Genomic DNA, 12,978 nt, shown 5'->3' on the forward strand with positions numbered 1-12,978 from the left:
GTCATCACTTCAACCTACATCTTCTAGTTTCAGATTACAGTGTAAGGAGAAGGCAGAGAGGAGCAATGTGATCAACCAAATATTCTGGGGGTGCCTCTCATGGCAAAACGAGAAGTTTCTGTAAAATATATTTCCTTCCAAACACTGTTTGACCCACAGGAAGTCTGGGAAATCTTCAAAAACATGCATTTTAAAGATGCAATCCCAAACTTCTACGGATGATGAAAAGTAATCAAGAAAATGTCATAACCAACAAAACGAAACGAAACAAAACAAAACACCTCAGGGCATTCCACAAAACTGTTGGGTTACAAACAGTCCCAATACTATGTAAATTGTTTCAGTTGGTAGGAAATGAGAAAAAACTTCCACGCTCTCTTAATGAACAGGTATAATATTAACACCCAAACATGAAAAAGTTAGTATATGCACAAAAAGAAAATTTCAGATCAACATGTTCTAAAAACCAATGCAAAATCTGAAATAAAATGTTGGTCAATATTGAGAAAATAAAACATTACCCAATATTAACCTACCATGAAGAAGCAGGGTCTACACTAGAAATAGAACAATGATTCAGTATTAGGAGAGCTATTAATATCACACCAAATTAAGAGTTCTAAGGAGGAAAAAAGCCCCACATGATTACATGATTACCTCTACTGATGCTGAAAACGCCTCAGACACAATTCACCCATTTTTAAGAAAAACCCTTGAAAAAATATAGAAGAATTAATTATTCCTTAGCATGATTTAAGAATACATAATTTAATCCTAAGGCCAAGATCTTAATGTGGAAACCCTGAAAGCATTTGCACTAATGGCAGAAACAATGCAATGATGCCTGTTATTTTCACTACATGTGAAACATTTTCCTGATAGACTAAAGTCAGCAATTATAGGTGCAAGAACTGGAAAAGAAGATAGACAAATATATTTACAGGTGACATATAGTATACAGGGAAAGCTCTAGACATACACCAAGACAGAAGCCACTAGCCACACTTGGCTACTTACACTTAAATTAACTCATCAAATAAAATAAAATTCAGTTCCCTCAGTCACACATTTCAAGTGTTTCACAGCCACAGATAGCTGGTGACTACCACACTGGACAGTGTGGACGCAGGATATTTCTGCCAAGGAAATTTCCATTAGGCAATGCTGCCCTAGCGAATCAATGATAAAGCTAATTCAAATAAACCAGAATACAATTCAGCAAGATAATATAAAATTAACATGTAAAAATAACAGCCTTTCTGGGGCGCCTGGATGCCTCAGTTGGTTGAGCATCCGATTCTTGGTTTCAGCTCAGGTCACGGTCTCATGGGTGGTGGGATTGAGCCCCACGTCAGGCTCTGAGCTCAGTGCCCGTTTTGCGTGAGAGATTCTCTCCCTCTGTCCCTCTCCCTGCTTGCTTGCTCTCTCTCTCTCAAATCAATCAATAAGTCTTTTAAAGAAAATTTTTAAAAAGTAACATTTCTATACCCAAATAATTACTAATTAGGGGAACAATGCATTAGGAAACCTCACTTACAAAAACAACAAACAAATTCTTAGCAAAAACTTAAAACACTTCTGAAAGACATAGAGTAGCCTTCAACAAATGGAAAGACAACCCTCCTTCTTGATTAGGATGTCACATCATCATCAAGAACTGAGTTCTCCCCAAGTTATTTATTTTAATGTATTTGTCCATTTTATTTGTATGTATGCATTACATCCCTAGAAAAAGAATCCCAGGAGTTTCCCTCCTGTTGGTTTTCATCTTGCTTCTTCCTGGTCCACAATACCAACTTGAGGTTGTCAGGACAATGGAACTAAACTGGTGGGACAGGAGAAGTTTATTCTGCCATTTTTCTAGATCTTTCAGTTTTACATCAAATTGAGAGTTGATGATTCCACACTTGTTTAACCTGCCCGTGAGGTTCACAACAATTTTCTCAGCACTGTGGTCAACAGTGGTTTCAAATTCAGCCATGTAACCACGCTTCATCATCACAGCTGGAAACAGCTGGGGCTTGGCCTAATAAGAACATGGTGTTTGCCTCTTCTCGGCTCAGTTAATGCTCTTGAGAGCATCAGCCAGGACATTCATGGCACCATTATGGTAGCAGGGAAACTGGAGGAAAGAGTTCCTAAGCCATTTGCAAATTTAGTGGATCCCGTTAAAAATATCCAGTGAGCTTCCTCATGGAGCTCGAAAAGTTTACCATTAAGTTAATTAGGAAAATACCGAAGACAAAACCTTTAAGGAAAACTGGCCCCCTCGCTAAAACATACAACGAAACCTCTCTAATCAACAGTACGTTACTGGCACATGAGTAGGCAGCCAGACAGTGGGCTGAATGGAAATTTCACAGTAACAACTACCTATATGAGTCTAGTCCAAGATCGAAGTGGTATTTCAAATCCTGGAGAAAAAGGTTTTCATAAAGCCTTTTGATTCAATTATATACCTGTCTGGAGAAAACTAAAATTAGATCTATTCTTCACACCATACACAAGAATAAACTTGGTGCTATAAATTGACCTTTCAAACTTTACTGTTTGTAAAAATCTCTAAATTAAAAAAAAAAAAAAAAAAACCAACTTAAAAAAATAACAATGACTAGTCCAGAAGGCAAATACTGAACCTGAGGGGCTGTGACTCAGGAGCATGAACTCTCAGGGACTCCTCAGCACTCCTCTTGGGACCGGGAGCCTCCCTGCCTTTGCTCAGCCCCTTCCTCAGCCCGGGATAGCCTCTCCCTTGCCACTTCGAGAAAACTTGCTCCAGACTAAACTTCACAGGGCAGTTCTCTTTTCCGAAGGTTAGTCTTGAGCAACCCAGCAGTTGCACTACTGGATGTTTACCCGAAGGAGACGAAAGCATCACTTCGACGGGGTGCGCGCACCCTGATGTCTAGAGCAGCATTATTTGCAGTTACCGAACTATGGGAACACCCAAGTCCCATCCTCTGATGAACGGATAAGGAAGAAAGGCCGTGTGCACACACACAATGGAAAACTACTCGGCCACACACACACACACACACAATGTAATCTTGCCATTTGCCACCACTCGGGTGGAGCTAGAGAGTCTAACGCCGGGCGATATCAGTCCGTCAAAGACAAATACTGTATGATTTCACTCACCTGTGGAATTTAAGAAACAAAACACAGGAACAGGGCGGGGGAGGGGGGGCGGGGGGGGGGTACCAAGAACAGACTCTGAAGTCTGGAGAACACACTGACTGACGGTCACCAGAGGGGAGGTGGGTGGGGGGATGGGGCAATAGGGGACGGGGGTTTAGGAAGGCACTTGGGATGAGACGTGGGGGTTGTATGAAGTGCCGAGTCACGGATTTTTACACCTGAAACTATTATGACACTGAACTCACCATTTCTCTGAGGCGGAGCAGCGGGAAAAGAGCCCCACGAGTTTAAGGGGTCTTCTCTGCGCACTGTCACCCGGCAGCGTCGAGGCGGTGAGGACACGGAGTAGACACGCAGCACGGCCGCGCTCGGACCCGTCGTCTAACCTCCCAGACTAAGTTACCACCAATCCCCGTCCCGAGTCGCCAGGGCCCTGAGGTGAGCCCCTGGGACACCGGTTCTGGGAGCGCGTCTGCGCGCGGGGGGCTCAGGCCGCGCCCTGGGAGCGCAGGTGCCGACCGCCCCCAGGTTCCCGCGCAGCCGGGCCACGCCCACCGCCTGCGCGCATGCGCCCCTAGAGGCCCGGCCGCCCGTGCCGAGGAGCCTGAACCCCAAGATGCTGCTGCTGTCGCCTCTCGACCGCTGTCCTGACTCCTGGGAGCGCCAATCCCGCCTTTTCCCCATGGCGAGTTTTCCAGTCCACTTCTTGGTCCATTCGTATGGGAGGAGGCCATGCCCAGGTTCCCCGGACGTCCCCGAGCCCCCTCCTGCGCGTCCTTCCTTCTAAGACAGACAGGAGTTCCCGAGTGTCAACTCTGGAATAAAGGACACGAGAAGGCAGAGCGTGGAGACGAAGTGGCCGAGTGGTTAAGGCGATGGACTGCTAATCCATTGTGCTTTGCACGCGTGGGTTCAAGTCCCACCTTCGTCGCTTGTATGCTTTTGCTGTGACAGATGCATGAATATTTTCAAAAGTCTCCTCCTGGCATTTCCATTTGGGGATACGCTCCCCCCAGGTATCTGTTCAGGGCACGTCTGGCCGGCTCAGTGGATAGAGCATGCGGCTCTTGATTTGGGAGTCAGGGGTTCCAGACCCACTTTGGTGTCCAGATTACTTATATCAATAATTTTTTTTTTAAAGGAGGAGAAAAAAAGAGAGAGAGAGAGAGAGAAAATATGTTCAGTGTCCTGAGTGTCAGCTGGAGAAAGTTACCTTCATCTTTACTGACTATAAGACCTCTGCTGTTCACCCCTTCCTTCCTTCCTTAAGGGTGTATTCCTGCATTTGTGACATTTAATTTTTTACAGCAGACTTTGCAGATTATTCCTCAATTTTACCCAATCGCATCTATTCTTTTGATATGTAGCATACTCCTTGAAGGGCTTTTGTTTTTAACCTATTCAGAATTAAGAGAATTAATTGGTCAAATCTTTTTAGCAATCGCCAGATTGGCCAGTTTCCATATTTGTTGTTTACAATGTTACCCCTGATACTTGAGTAAGTCAGATTCTCCAGGATAACAAATTTCGTTTTTTATATTTATATAACAATCAAATATAGGTTTTAGATTGATAGATGTTTGAGATTTATCCGTTCAGGAACATGATTGGAAATTTTTTCCCTCCTCAAATGTCAAGTAGGTTGTGCTATTACATTGCCTTCTGTTTAAAAACGATATTTAAGATAATTTACTAAAAATATTTTTCTAAAATCTTCTTTTAAAAAAAGGTAAAGGCATTTTGTTACAGCAATTTAAAAACACACTGAAAATTGGAAATAGTAACATAAAAATATTCTCAGACTCATCTCAGAGCTCCAGGACTGTCCTCTAGGGGCTGGCCCAGCCCTCTTTCCTGTCTGCCAGCTTTTTCCAATTCCTCTCCTTGGGAAAGGATTCTATCTTCAGGAAACAAACTTCATAGCACCTCTTCCACATCCCCTAGTACAATAACCACTGAAAACCTCATAGCCCTGCCTGTGACTGTATTTAGCATTTTGGGTTATTTATAATGAAGAGAAATGGCGAATGGGTGAGAGCAACACGTGCAACCCTGACACCTCCTCGAGATGAGCCCGAGCTCATTTCCCTCTGTGACCTCTGATGTCCTCCTTAAGGACCCACAGGCTTGTCCTTAGAGAGCTGGTCAAGATTCTCAGCTTCTTCTGCTCTACACAGATCTGGGAAGACTCCAAACTTATGAAATTCTCTGTTCTGGAGCCCTTGGGCACCCACAATACTATGAGGAAAATAAGCTTTAAAAAAATTTCCAGTATAATATACTAATGGAAGTAGGTTATTAAAGCTGTGTGGACATGGTATAATGAAGTCAAAAAGAAGTAGGTAATTACCAGTGTTTAGAACAGAATAATACCCACATTCGTGCATAAACAAAACTGAAAAGAGATTGTTAGAAATGGAGGGAAAGTCTATTTATATCAATTATAAGACTTTGTACTATAAACATTGGTAATAAATAAGAATGTATCAGCTATTTTTCAAGATGGCTTCATCAGACACACTATTGCCAGAGCCATACACTGTACACACATGCCTATAATTAATTCTAATATCAGAAGTTAAGAACTAACTCTTCATTTAAATTAATGTAAAGCCAGATTATTTGGTGTTCTTTGATAATAAAGACACTGATTGCATCGTGGGGGTACCAGAGCACTCACAAATGATGTCTTAAAAAAACCCATAAACTGGTTTCAAACTTAGTTTATTTATTCATTTAAAAAGATACATTTACTGGGGCATCTGAGTGGCTTAGTTGGGTAAGCATCTGCCTAAGGCTCAGGTCACTGTTGGAGGGTCCTGGGATTGAACTCCACATTAGGCTCCCTGCTCAGGGGGGAGCCTGCTTCTCTCTCTCCCCCCTGTGCCCTCTCTCTCTCGCTATCTTTCTCTCAAATAAATAAATAAAAATCTTAAAAAAACTGAAAACAAAAAGATACATTCACATGGTTAGTAAATCAGAACATACAGAATGATATAAAATGAACTTCTGCCGATTAGGCCTCCATTTACCTGCTTTTTCTCAAACCAGGAAACCATTCTTACAGTTTATCTTTTATTTTTCCAGAGATTATTCATGTATATAACATCAAATTAACTATATTTTATTCCATTTGATACTATTACTCTGGAACTGCTTTTCTTTCATTGAATAAAATCTCCCATGGATGTCACACCCTATCTGTACTTTTGAACTTGCTCATTCTTTCATAAATTTCATAAAATCCCTTTGGAAGGATGGATATTTATGGATGTAGGAATGCTTTCAAATAACTAGAAAAATAAACTCTTTGGCTGGATATTTAAGGTGTTTCTTAAAAAACAACTCTGCAATGTGTAGTATGTTTCTACAGGAATTCTCACATAAACCATTATATTTATGGGATCAGGTCCTAGAAGTAGCATTACTGTGTCAAAGGGTAAATGAGCTCGTAATTTTGGTAAACTTGGCCAAATTGTTTTCTCGCTTCCTACTTCTGGAGTCTTGGCAGTGAAGGAACCATCTTACCAACATGAGAATTTAAGCTACTTCTTGAGGGGGTCGGAATGGAAAACATGAAGGCTGAGTCCCTGGTCATGGTCTCCTGTGTCAGCTCGGGGCCCAAGTTCCTCAGTTTCTTGTATGAGAACAAGTTTCATTCCATCTTTAACATATTTGTTACATGTTCACGTTACCTGTACCCATTTTATTTTTAAACACAGCACAGCAAAATAGCTATTTCAAACCTCCTTACTGAAAGGAGCAATGACAAAACAGACATTTTTCTAGTTTCGGTAAGTGTGCCAAACATTCAACCCCGTGTCTATCTCTGTGAATCAGCACGAACGGGCTGACAATTGCATAGCCAAGAGTTAGAAATTCTTGAATATGTAACAGGGAAGAATTATTCTCTAAGAAGGAATTCAAGCATAATAAAATAATACAATCTATCAAAGAAAAGAAAAGAAAAGAAAGCATCAGCAGGAGAACACTGTGAGCAGCTCTTATCTCAGGGGGTTTGTGGTAGAGAACCTTGGATTTCTGCAGGTAGCGGGCATGCTGGTGGTGCCTATAGAGAACGTGTACCATGTGGACACTGGCCCAGCCCATCAGACCCAGAAACGGGAAATCTCTCAGGACCATGAGAATGAGAAAAATCCACTTCATCATCTGGCTTGCTGGTAGGAAATAACAGTAGCCATCATTTTCACCAATTTGTGATCTGTTTAGCCTTCTGACGTTTTTGATGTAATAGAGTAAGTTCACGCTGACCGAGGAATTGAGTACCCAGAAGAGGAGGAAAAAGGGAAGGATACACCATGTAGATGCTGGCTTGAAGGTGGCACGTGCAGAGGCTCTGGGGCTGATGGTGATGGCCTGGACCACAGTCAGGAAGCTGCTGGTGCAGATTGAAAGACCCCGGGCCACCCGCTCCACGTACACAAAGATTTTACAGGCTGTGCCATCCAGTAAGTTTCTCCAGCCAAAAATGTCTATTGTTTTTAGCATTACCTTGGAAAAAAGGTTTATGATATTTGTAAAAGCCAAGTGGATGAGAATTAGATGTGTAGATTTCTTTTTAGTGTCCCAAAAGAAAATGCACATGTAATTCACAGCAACAAAGATGTTCCCCACAATGCCCGGTCCACTGAGAAAGAGAAATCCTGGTCCTTTGATATCGTTCACAACCATTTCTTATCACATAGGCAGAAATGTCTGAATCCGGCAAGCACCCTTTGAAGAAAGCAACAGCAATGATGATATATATCTGCAAAGAATAATTCATATCAAAGAGCTTTTCTACTGTATATAGGACAGTCAAGGTACATGTAATGGAGCAGAGTTTTGTGCCAAGAACTCTATTCCTTTCCCTGGGAGCACTCTTTGTAGGTTATTCTATGTAGTTACAAATGCAATATCAGGAACAAGAATACAAAAATCTAAATTTGCAATCTAGACTTTGGTTTCTGGCTCCCTCCATGCCAGCAAAGACAACCTATGTGCTCAATAGTTTATGTATCCCAGATAGGTTCAATCTCAGCATGTGCGGAATTGAACTAAAAGTCCCCCAAGCTGATGTCACCCCGTGTTTTCTACTTTCTCATGTGATATTACCATCAGCCAACTCCACAAGAGTCTGGGTCTTCATAACATCCCCACCTCCCCACACCCCACAACAGAGACTTAATAACCTCTCTTGCTTTCACGTCGTTCAGAGCTCCAAACTGAGCCTGTCTCGTCTGTCACCATGCCCCTTCTTTTGTTCAGCATCCAACACATACCACAGTTTAATTATTGGAATTGGAATTATTCCAATTCCAATCTCTGATGCATACACTTTAGTATTTCCAAACTTGTCTTATAAACTCCAAAATGATTCTGTGATTTCTTTGCTTACAAGTTTTCAGTGGGTTTTCCTAGTTCTCAACATCAAATCAAACAGCATAGCCTTTTGAGATAGGACTCCCATCTTTTAAAGCTTAAGACCTCCAGAAACAATGTGTGGGCTGCACAAACTCAGATCTGATGTGGCGTGGCCTGGGCAAGGGTCTGGAGGGACTTTGGATTGCTGCCTGCAAGGGTCATTATAGGAGGTCTGAGTCTCACTGAGGAATCGGAGGAGACTCTATGGGAAGCCTGGATAGGTTCAGGAGGTGTTACTACTTCCCTGGGGACTAGGGGGTTAAGAAAAGACAATTAACAAGGAACTGGGAGCTGTCAGGAAATGAGGGCAGTTTCTGAATTAGGGATCCTTAATAATGGTGAAGGGAAGCAAAACGGGGAAGGGCATCTTCTGTAAGAAAAGAGAGATCACTGGAGGGCGCCTGGGTGGCTCAGTGGGTTAAGTTGCTGCCTTCAGCTCAGGCCATGATCTCAGGGTCCTGGGATCAAGTCTCGCATCGGGCTCTCTGCTCAGCAGGGAGCCTGCTTCCTCCTCTCTCTCTGTCTGCCTCTCTGCCTACTTGTGATCTCTCTCTGTCAAATAAATAAATAAAATCTTAAAAAAAAAAATCACTAAAACCAAGGGTTGTAATGGCCTTTCACCACCCCTGAATAACCCCGGAGAAATTTCAAGTAATTTAGCAGTCAGCTTTACCCATCTCTGTTTTCCCAACCTGGTTAACCACAGAACTGACTCCACTGTTACTAGTCCAAGCCCATGGACAACTGGTTAGGCCTGGAGAGAAACTTGTTACTCTTTCATCATTAACCTAAACAATCTCACTTTTCACCTAGAATTTATATAAAACTGTTGGCAATTTTCCTCAAATGAAAGAAACCAGGATGTTTGATTTAACTTCCAGGATTTACATGGATTCTATACACTTGAGAAGCTTTTCCACTCTGTCCCATACCCTCCCAAAGTTGTAAACATTTAATGGCCTATATTCAATACTCCTCTGTATAAAATATTTCCCCTTTTTTGAGCTTTCTTTCCATCTTCCCCAGATTTCAAAGCTTGAATCCGAATTGGGACCACTTTTTGTATCACCTAATAAACCACAGCTCTTTCTTTCTGTCAGAGTGGGGAGGGATGACACTCTCCCAGATTACTTTTTGCAAATGGTCAAGTAAACTATTTTAAAAGACAGGCTTTACACTCAGGCAGTTGGGTGACGCCCATTCTGGATCGAACACCTACCAGCTAGTCCAACTCTGTGCATCCCTCTCAGCCTGTTTTCTCCTCAAAGAAATGAGAAGCATATTCCTGCTAGGGAAGACGATGGTATAGGGAAAGTGGGCAGCCTCTGGGTACTCACAAGCTGGCGATGCAAAAGTAGGGATTTGCCAACAGCCCCTGTCACTTCAATCCTCATGGCTACTAACAGGGTCCCATCCTGCTGGCGTGTGGTGGGGGCAGTTGGCTTACGTGGATGGTGTTAATACTAAGATCCGGAGGCTTAAGGACAGATGCAGGAGAAACCTTCCAATTACACACGTGCACGTGGGGGATTTGGAACACGCTGGGGAAGACAAAGCTGGCTCGTTTGCAAAACACAGGAATGCACCAAATGAGGGCTACAGATTTTATCACTGTGAGTGATGCTGACACAGGCATAATGCAGGGGCCACGGAGGCTGAAGAGGCAGAGCTGCTCCTGGGAACCGGAAACACTCTGACCCTTCTCGATTTCCGGATAAAGAATGTGGGTCCTTTCTCTGAGAGGCCACCCCACAGCTCTCGCATGGGACCACATCCTGAACTCAGGACACAGTGCTCCCCCATGTCTGGAGGCACATTTGGGGCACTGGTCCCCATCATCTCTCTGCCCCGGGCACATACCTTTGCAAGCTCAGGAGGCCAGAGGCTCAGGCTCACAGAACCTCACACGAACTGCTTTCCTTAGTCAAAGAGAGAAGCAAGTTCCTACATCTGAGGGAAAGTTCCTCTGGCACAGGGAGTGAGACTAGGATAGGTCAGGTGTGCTCACCTGCTCCCTTCCATGCAGCTCAGCCCTTTGTCGCTCCTTCTGGCAGGTGAACCCCACACCTCAAGCCATATTTGTACCCTCTGGATGTGATGAGCTCTTGGCTAACAGGCACTGAAAGCAAGACTTCACTTTGCAAAGCTGTCAGCCCGTCAGGGAGGAGAAAACCCTCGGCAGGATCTCAGTCCCTGAAGTACAGCTTTCCCTGTCCCTCCACAATTACAGCAAGTGTTTGGCTCAGAAGTGTTGTCAGTCTTGATGAGGTTTAATTATATTCCTAGGAAGGATGTGCGGTGGGGAAATGAGCGATTAGCGAGGCTTCCGGATCCAGCCTTTCCTGGTTTTCTGATCCTTCTCACCTTCCCTAAGTCCCAAGGCTGTGAATCCGAATGGGGACCTGCTCCCAGACACGTGGAAGTCACTTTCTTTTCTTTCTTGAGGTTGTCGTTATGTGCGGGGATATAGCAAAGGGGATGGTAGAGATTCTGTTTTCTGAGCACATGACAAGCGTGGATCGGGAGAAGACAAGAAGCACCACGGTCCTCCTGTGCACGCGGGGTTTGGTGGGGAAATGGCTTTCCTCCTACCCTCTGCGTTCCAAGCTGGGAACTCTGTGATTCAAGACAGACGGACAAGGGAAAATCAGGCAAGCATTTATTATCCCTCATTCCTCATGTACACATAGAATTTTCCCAGAGAAAACGGAGCCAGTCTCTGACGTGGCTTGGAACTTCGGCTAAACACCATTGTCATAAGGAAGGGGATGGGAGAGAACAATTTTCCAGAAGTGAGGGAATATAGGATCCCCACAGACACAGAAAGCACAACACAGTCTTAGCAGATTAAATAGAAGGTGATCTCATCAGGGGCACCTGGGTGGCTCAGTGGGATAAAGCCTCTGCCTTTGGCTCAGGTCATGATCCCAGTGTCCTGGGATCGTAGCATGGAGCTCGCATCTGCTCTGTGGGGAGCCTGCCTCCTCCTCTCTCTCTGCCTGCCTCTCTGCCTAGTTGTGATTTTTCTCCGTCAAATAAATGAAACATTTTTTTAAAAAAGGTGATCTCATCAGATGCTTTGTAGTGCAATTCATAATACAAAAGAGTAAAATATTTTAAAGCAACCAGAAAAAAGATTTCTGAGGAAAGGATGTGCAGACTGATAATGATTTCTTAGAAGTAAAATATAAAAGTCTGAAGTGACAAGTTGTATTTTGAAACTGTTGAGGGAAAAAATTGCTGTCAATCCAGAGGGTTAAACAAAGTAAATTTATCTTTCAAGAATGAAGATAAAATAAATATCATAGGAGATGAAGTAAATCAGAGCAATGTCACCACTGACAAACTTTACTAAGGAATGTTCAAGTTCACTCTTTGAGAATTACCAAAAATTTATATATATATATATATATATATATAGATAGACAGATAGATAGATCTATATATATATCTAGGAGAGTTATACTGTAGGAGAAAAAATACTGGTAAATAGATAAACATAAGCAAACATTGCCAGTATAAGAGGGTAGTGATGATGACAAATGATATCTCCTTTGTTGATTAAAAAGGTAGGAATTAAAATACTGTCTCAGAATAGTTTAAGAGGCAGAAGCAATTAGATGTAAAGTTTGTTAAAGCGCTATAGTTCTTGGAGAAGGTTATGAAGCAGCTTGACTTTAGGCTCTCTAAAGTCAACCATGCACAATGAAATTATCCATAATGAGCCCACAAAGAACTGAAAACATGTATACCACATGGCTGAATGGAGGAGAAGAAAAGTAAAATAAAGAGGGGGAATCAGCAAAACCAAAAATCTAATAAAAAAAGACAAAGAAGAAGAAACGAGAAACACAAATATGGGAAAAATACTGATCAAGGAGACGTTGAACACAAATCCAAGGGTATCCGTACATCCTCCCAATACAACACATTAATGCTGGAGCAGCTTTATCCAGGAACCATCAGATCTCTAGAAACAAAGTTATGGGCTAAAGAAGTCTAATTTGTCAGTCAAGAAGTAGAGGGAGAACATTCCAGAGGAACCAGATAATGGTGTCTCCTGTAAGTGAAAGATATGAAGCATCTTTTCTAGTATTCGGGTTTCTGCTAAAGGATTCTGAGTAGGGGCTCAGGGAAGCAGGACTGGTTAATGTTGTTGTTTTTTTTTTAAATTTCTTTTTAAAAAAATTAACATATAATGTATTGTTAGCCCCAGGGGTACAGCTCTGTGAATCGCCAGGCTTACACACTTCATAGCGCTCACCATAGCCCATACCCTCCCCAATGTCCATCACCCAACCACCCTCTCCTTACCCCCTCCCCCCACCAGCAACCCTCAGTTTGTTTTGTGAGATTAAGAGTCTCTTATGGTTTGTCTCCCTCCTGATCCCATCTTTTTTTTTTTTTTTTTTTTTT

The 12,978-nt window shown here is 42.7% G+C and overlaps 1 protein-coding gene and 1 non-coding gene across 2 annotated transcripts; one reads left to right on the plus strand and one right to left on the minus strand.

Annotated features, from left to right (window-relative positions):
* The first annotated feature begins 3,987 nt into the window (after positions 1-3,987).
* On the plus strand, positions 3,988-4,069 carry TRNAS-GCU (transfer RNA serine (anticodon GCU)). The gene has a single exon. It is a non-coding gene; the product is annotated as a tRNA-Ser (tRNA).
* Positions 4,070-6,888: 2,819 nt separating this feature from the next.
* LOC132018542 (putative vomeronasal receptor-like protein 4) lies at positions 6,889-7,830 on the minus strand. Its single transcript, XM_059401503.1, has one exon. It carries the CDS (start codon positions 7,828-7,830, stop codon positions 6,889-6,891), a length of 942 nt encoding a protein of 313 aa, XP_059257486.1.
* Positions 7,831-12,978: the final 5,148 nt, after the last annotated feature.

Source organism: Mustela nigripes, chromosome 5 (genome assembly GCF_022355385.1).
Source record: "Mustela nigripes isolate SB6536 chromosome 5, MUSNIG.SB6536, whole genome shotgun sequence".
Taxonomy (NCBI): Eukaryota; Metazoa; Chordata; class Mammalia; order Carnivora; family Mustelidae; genus Mustela; species Mustela nigripes.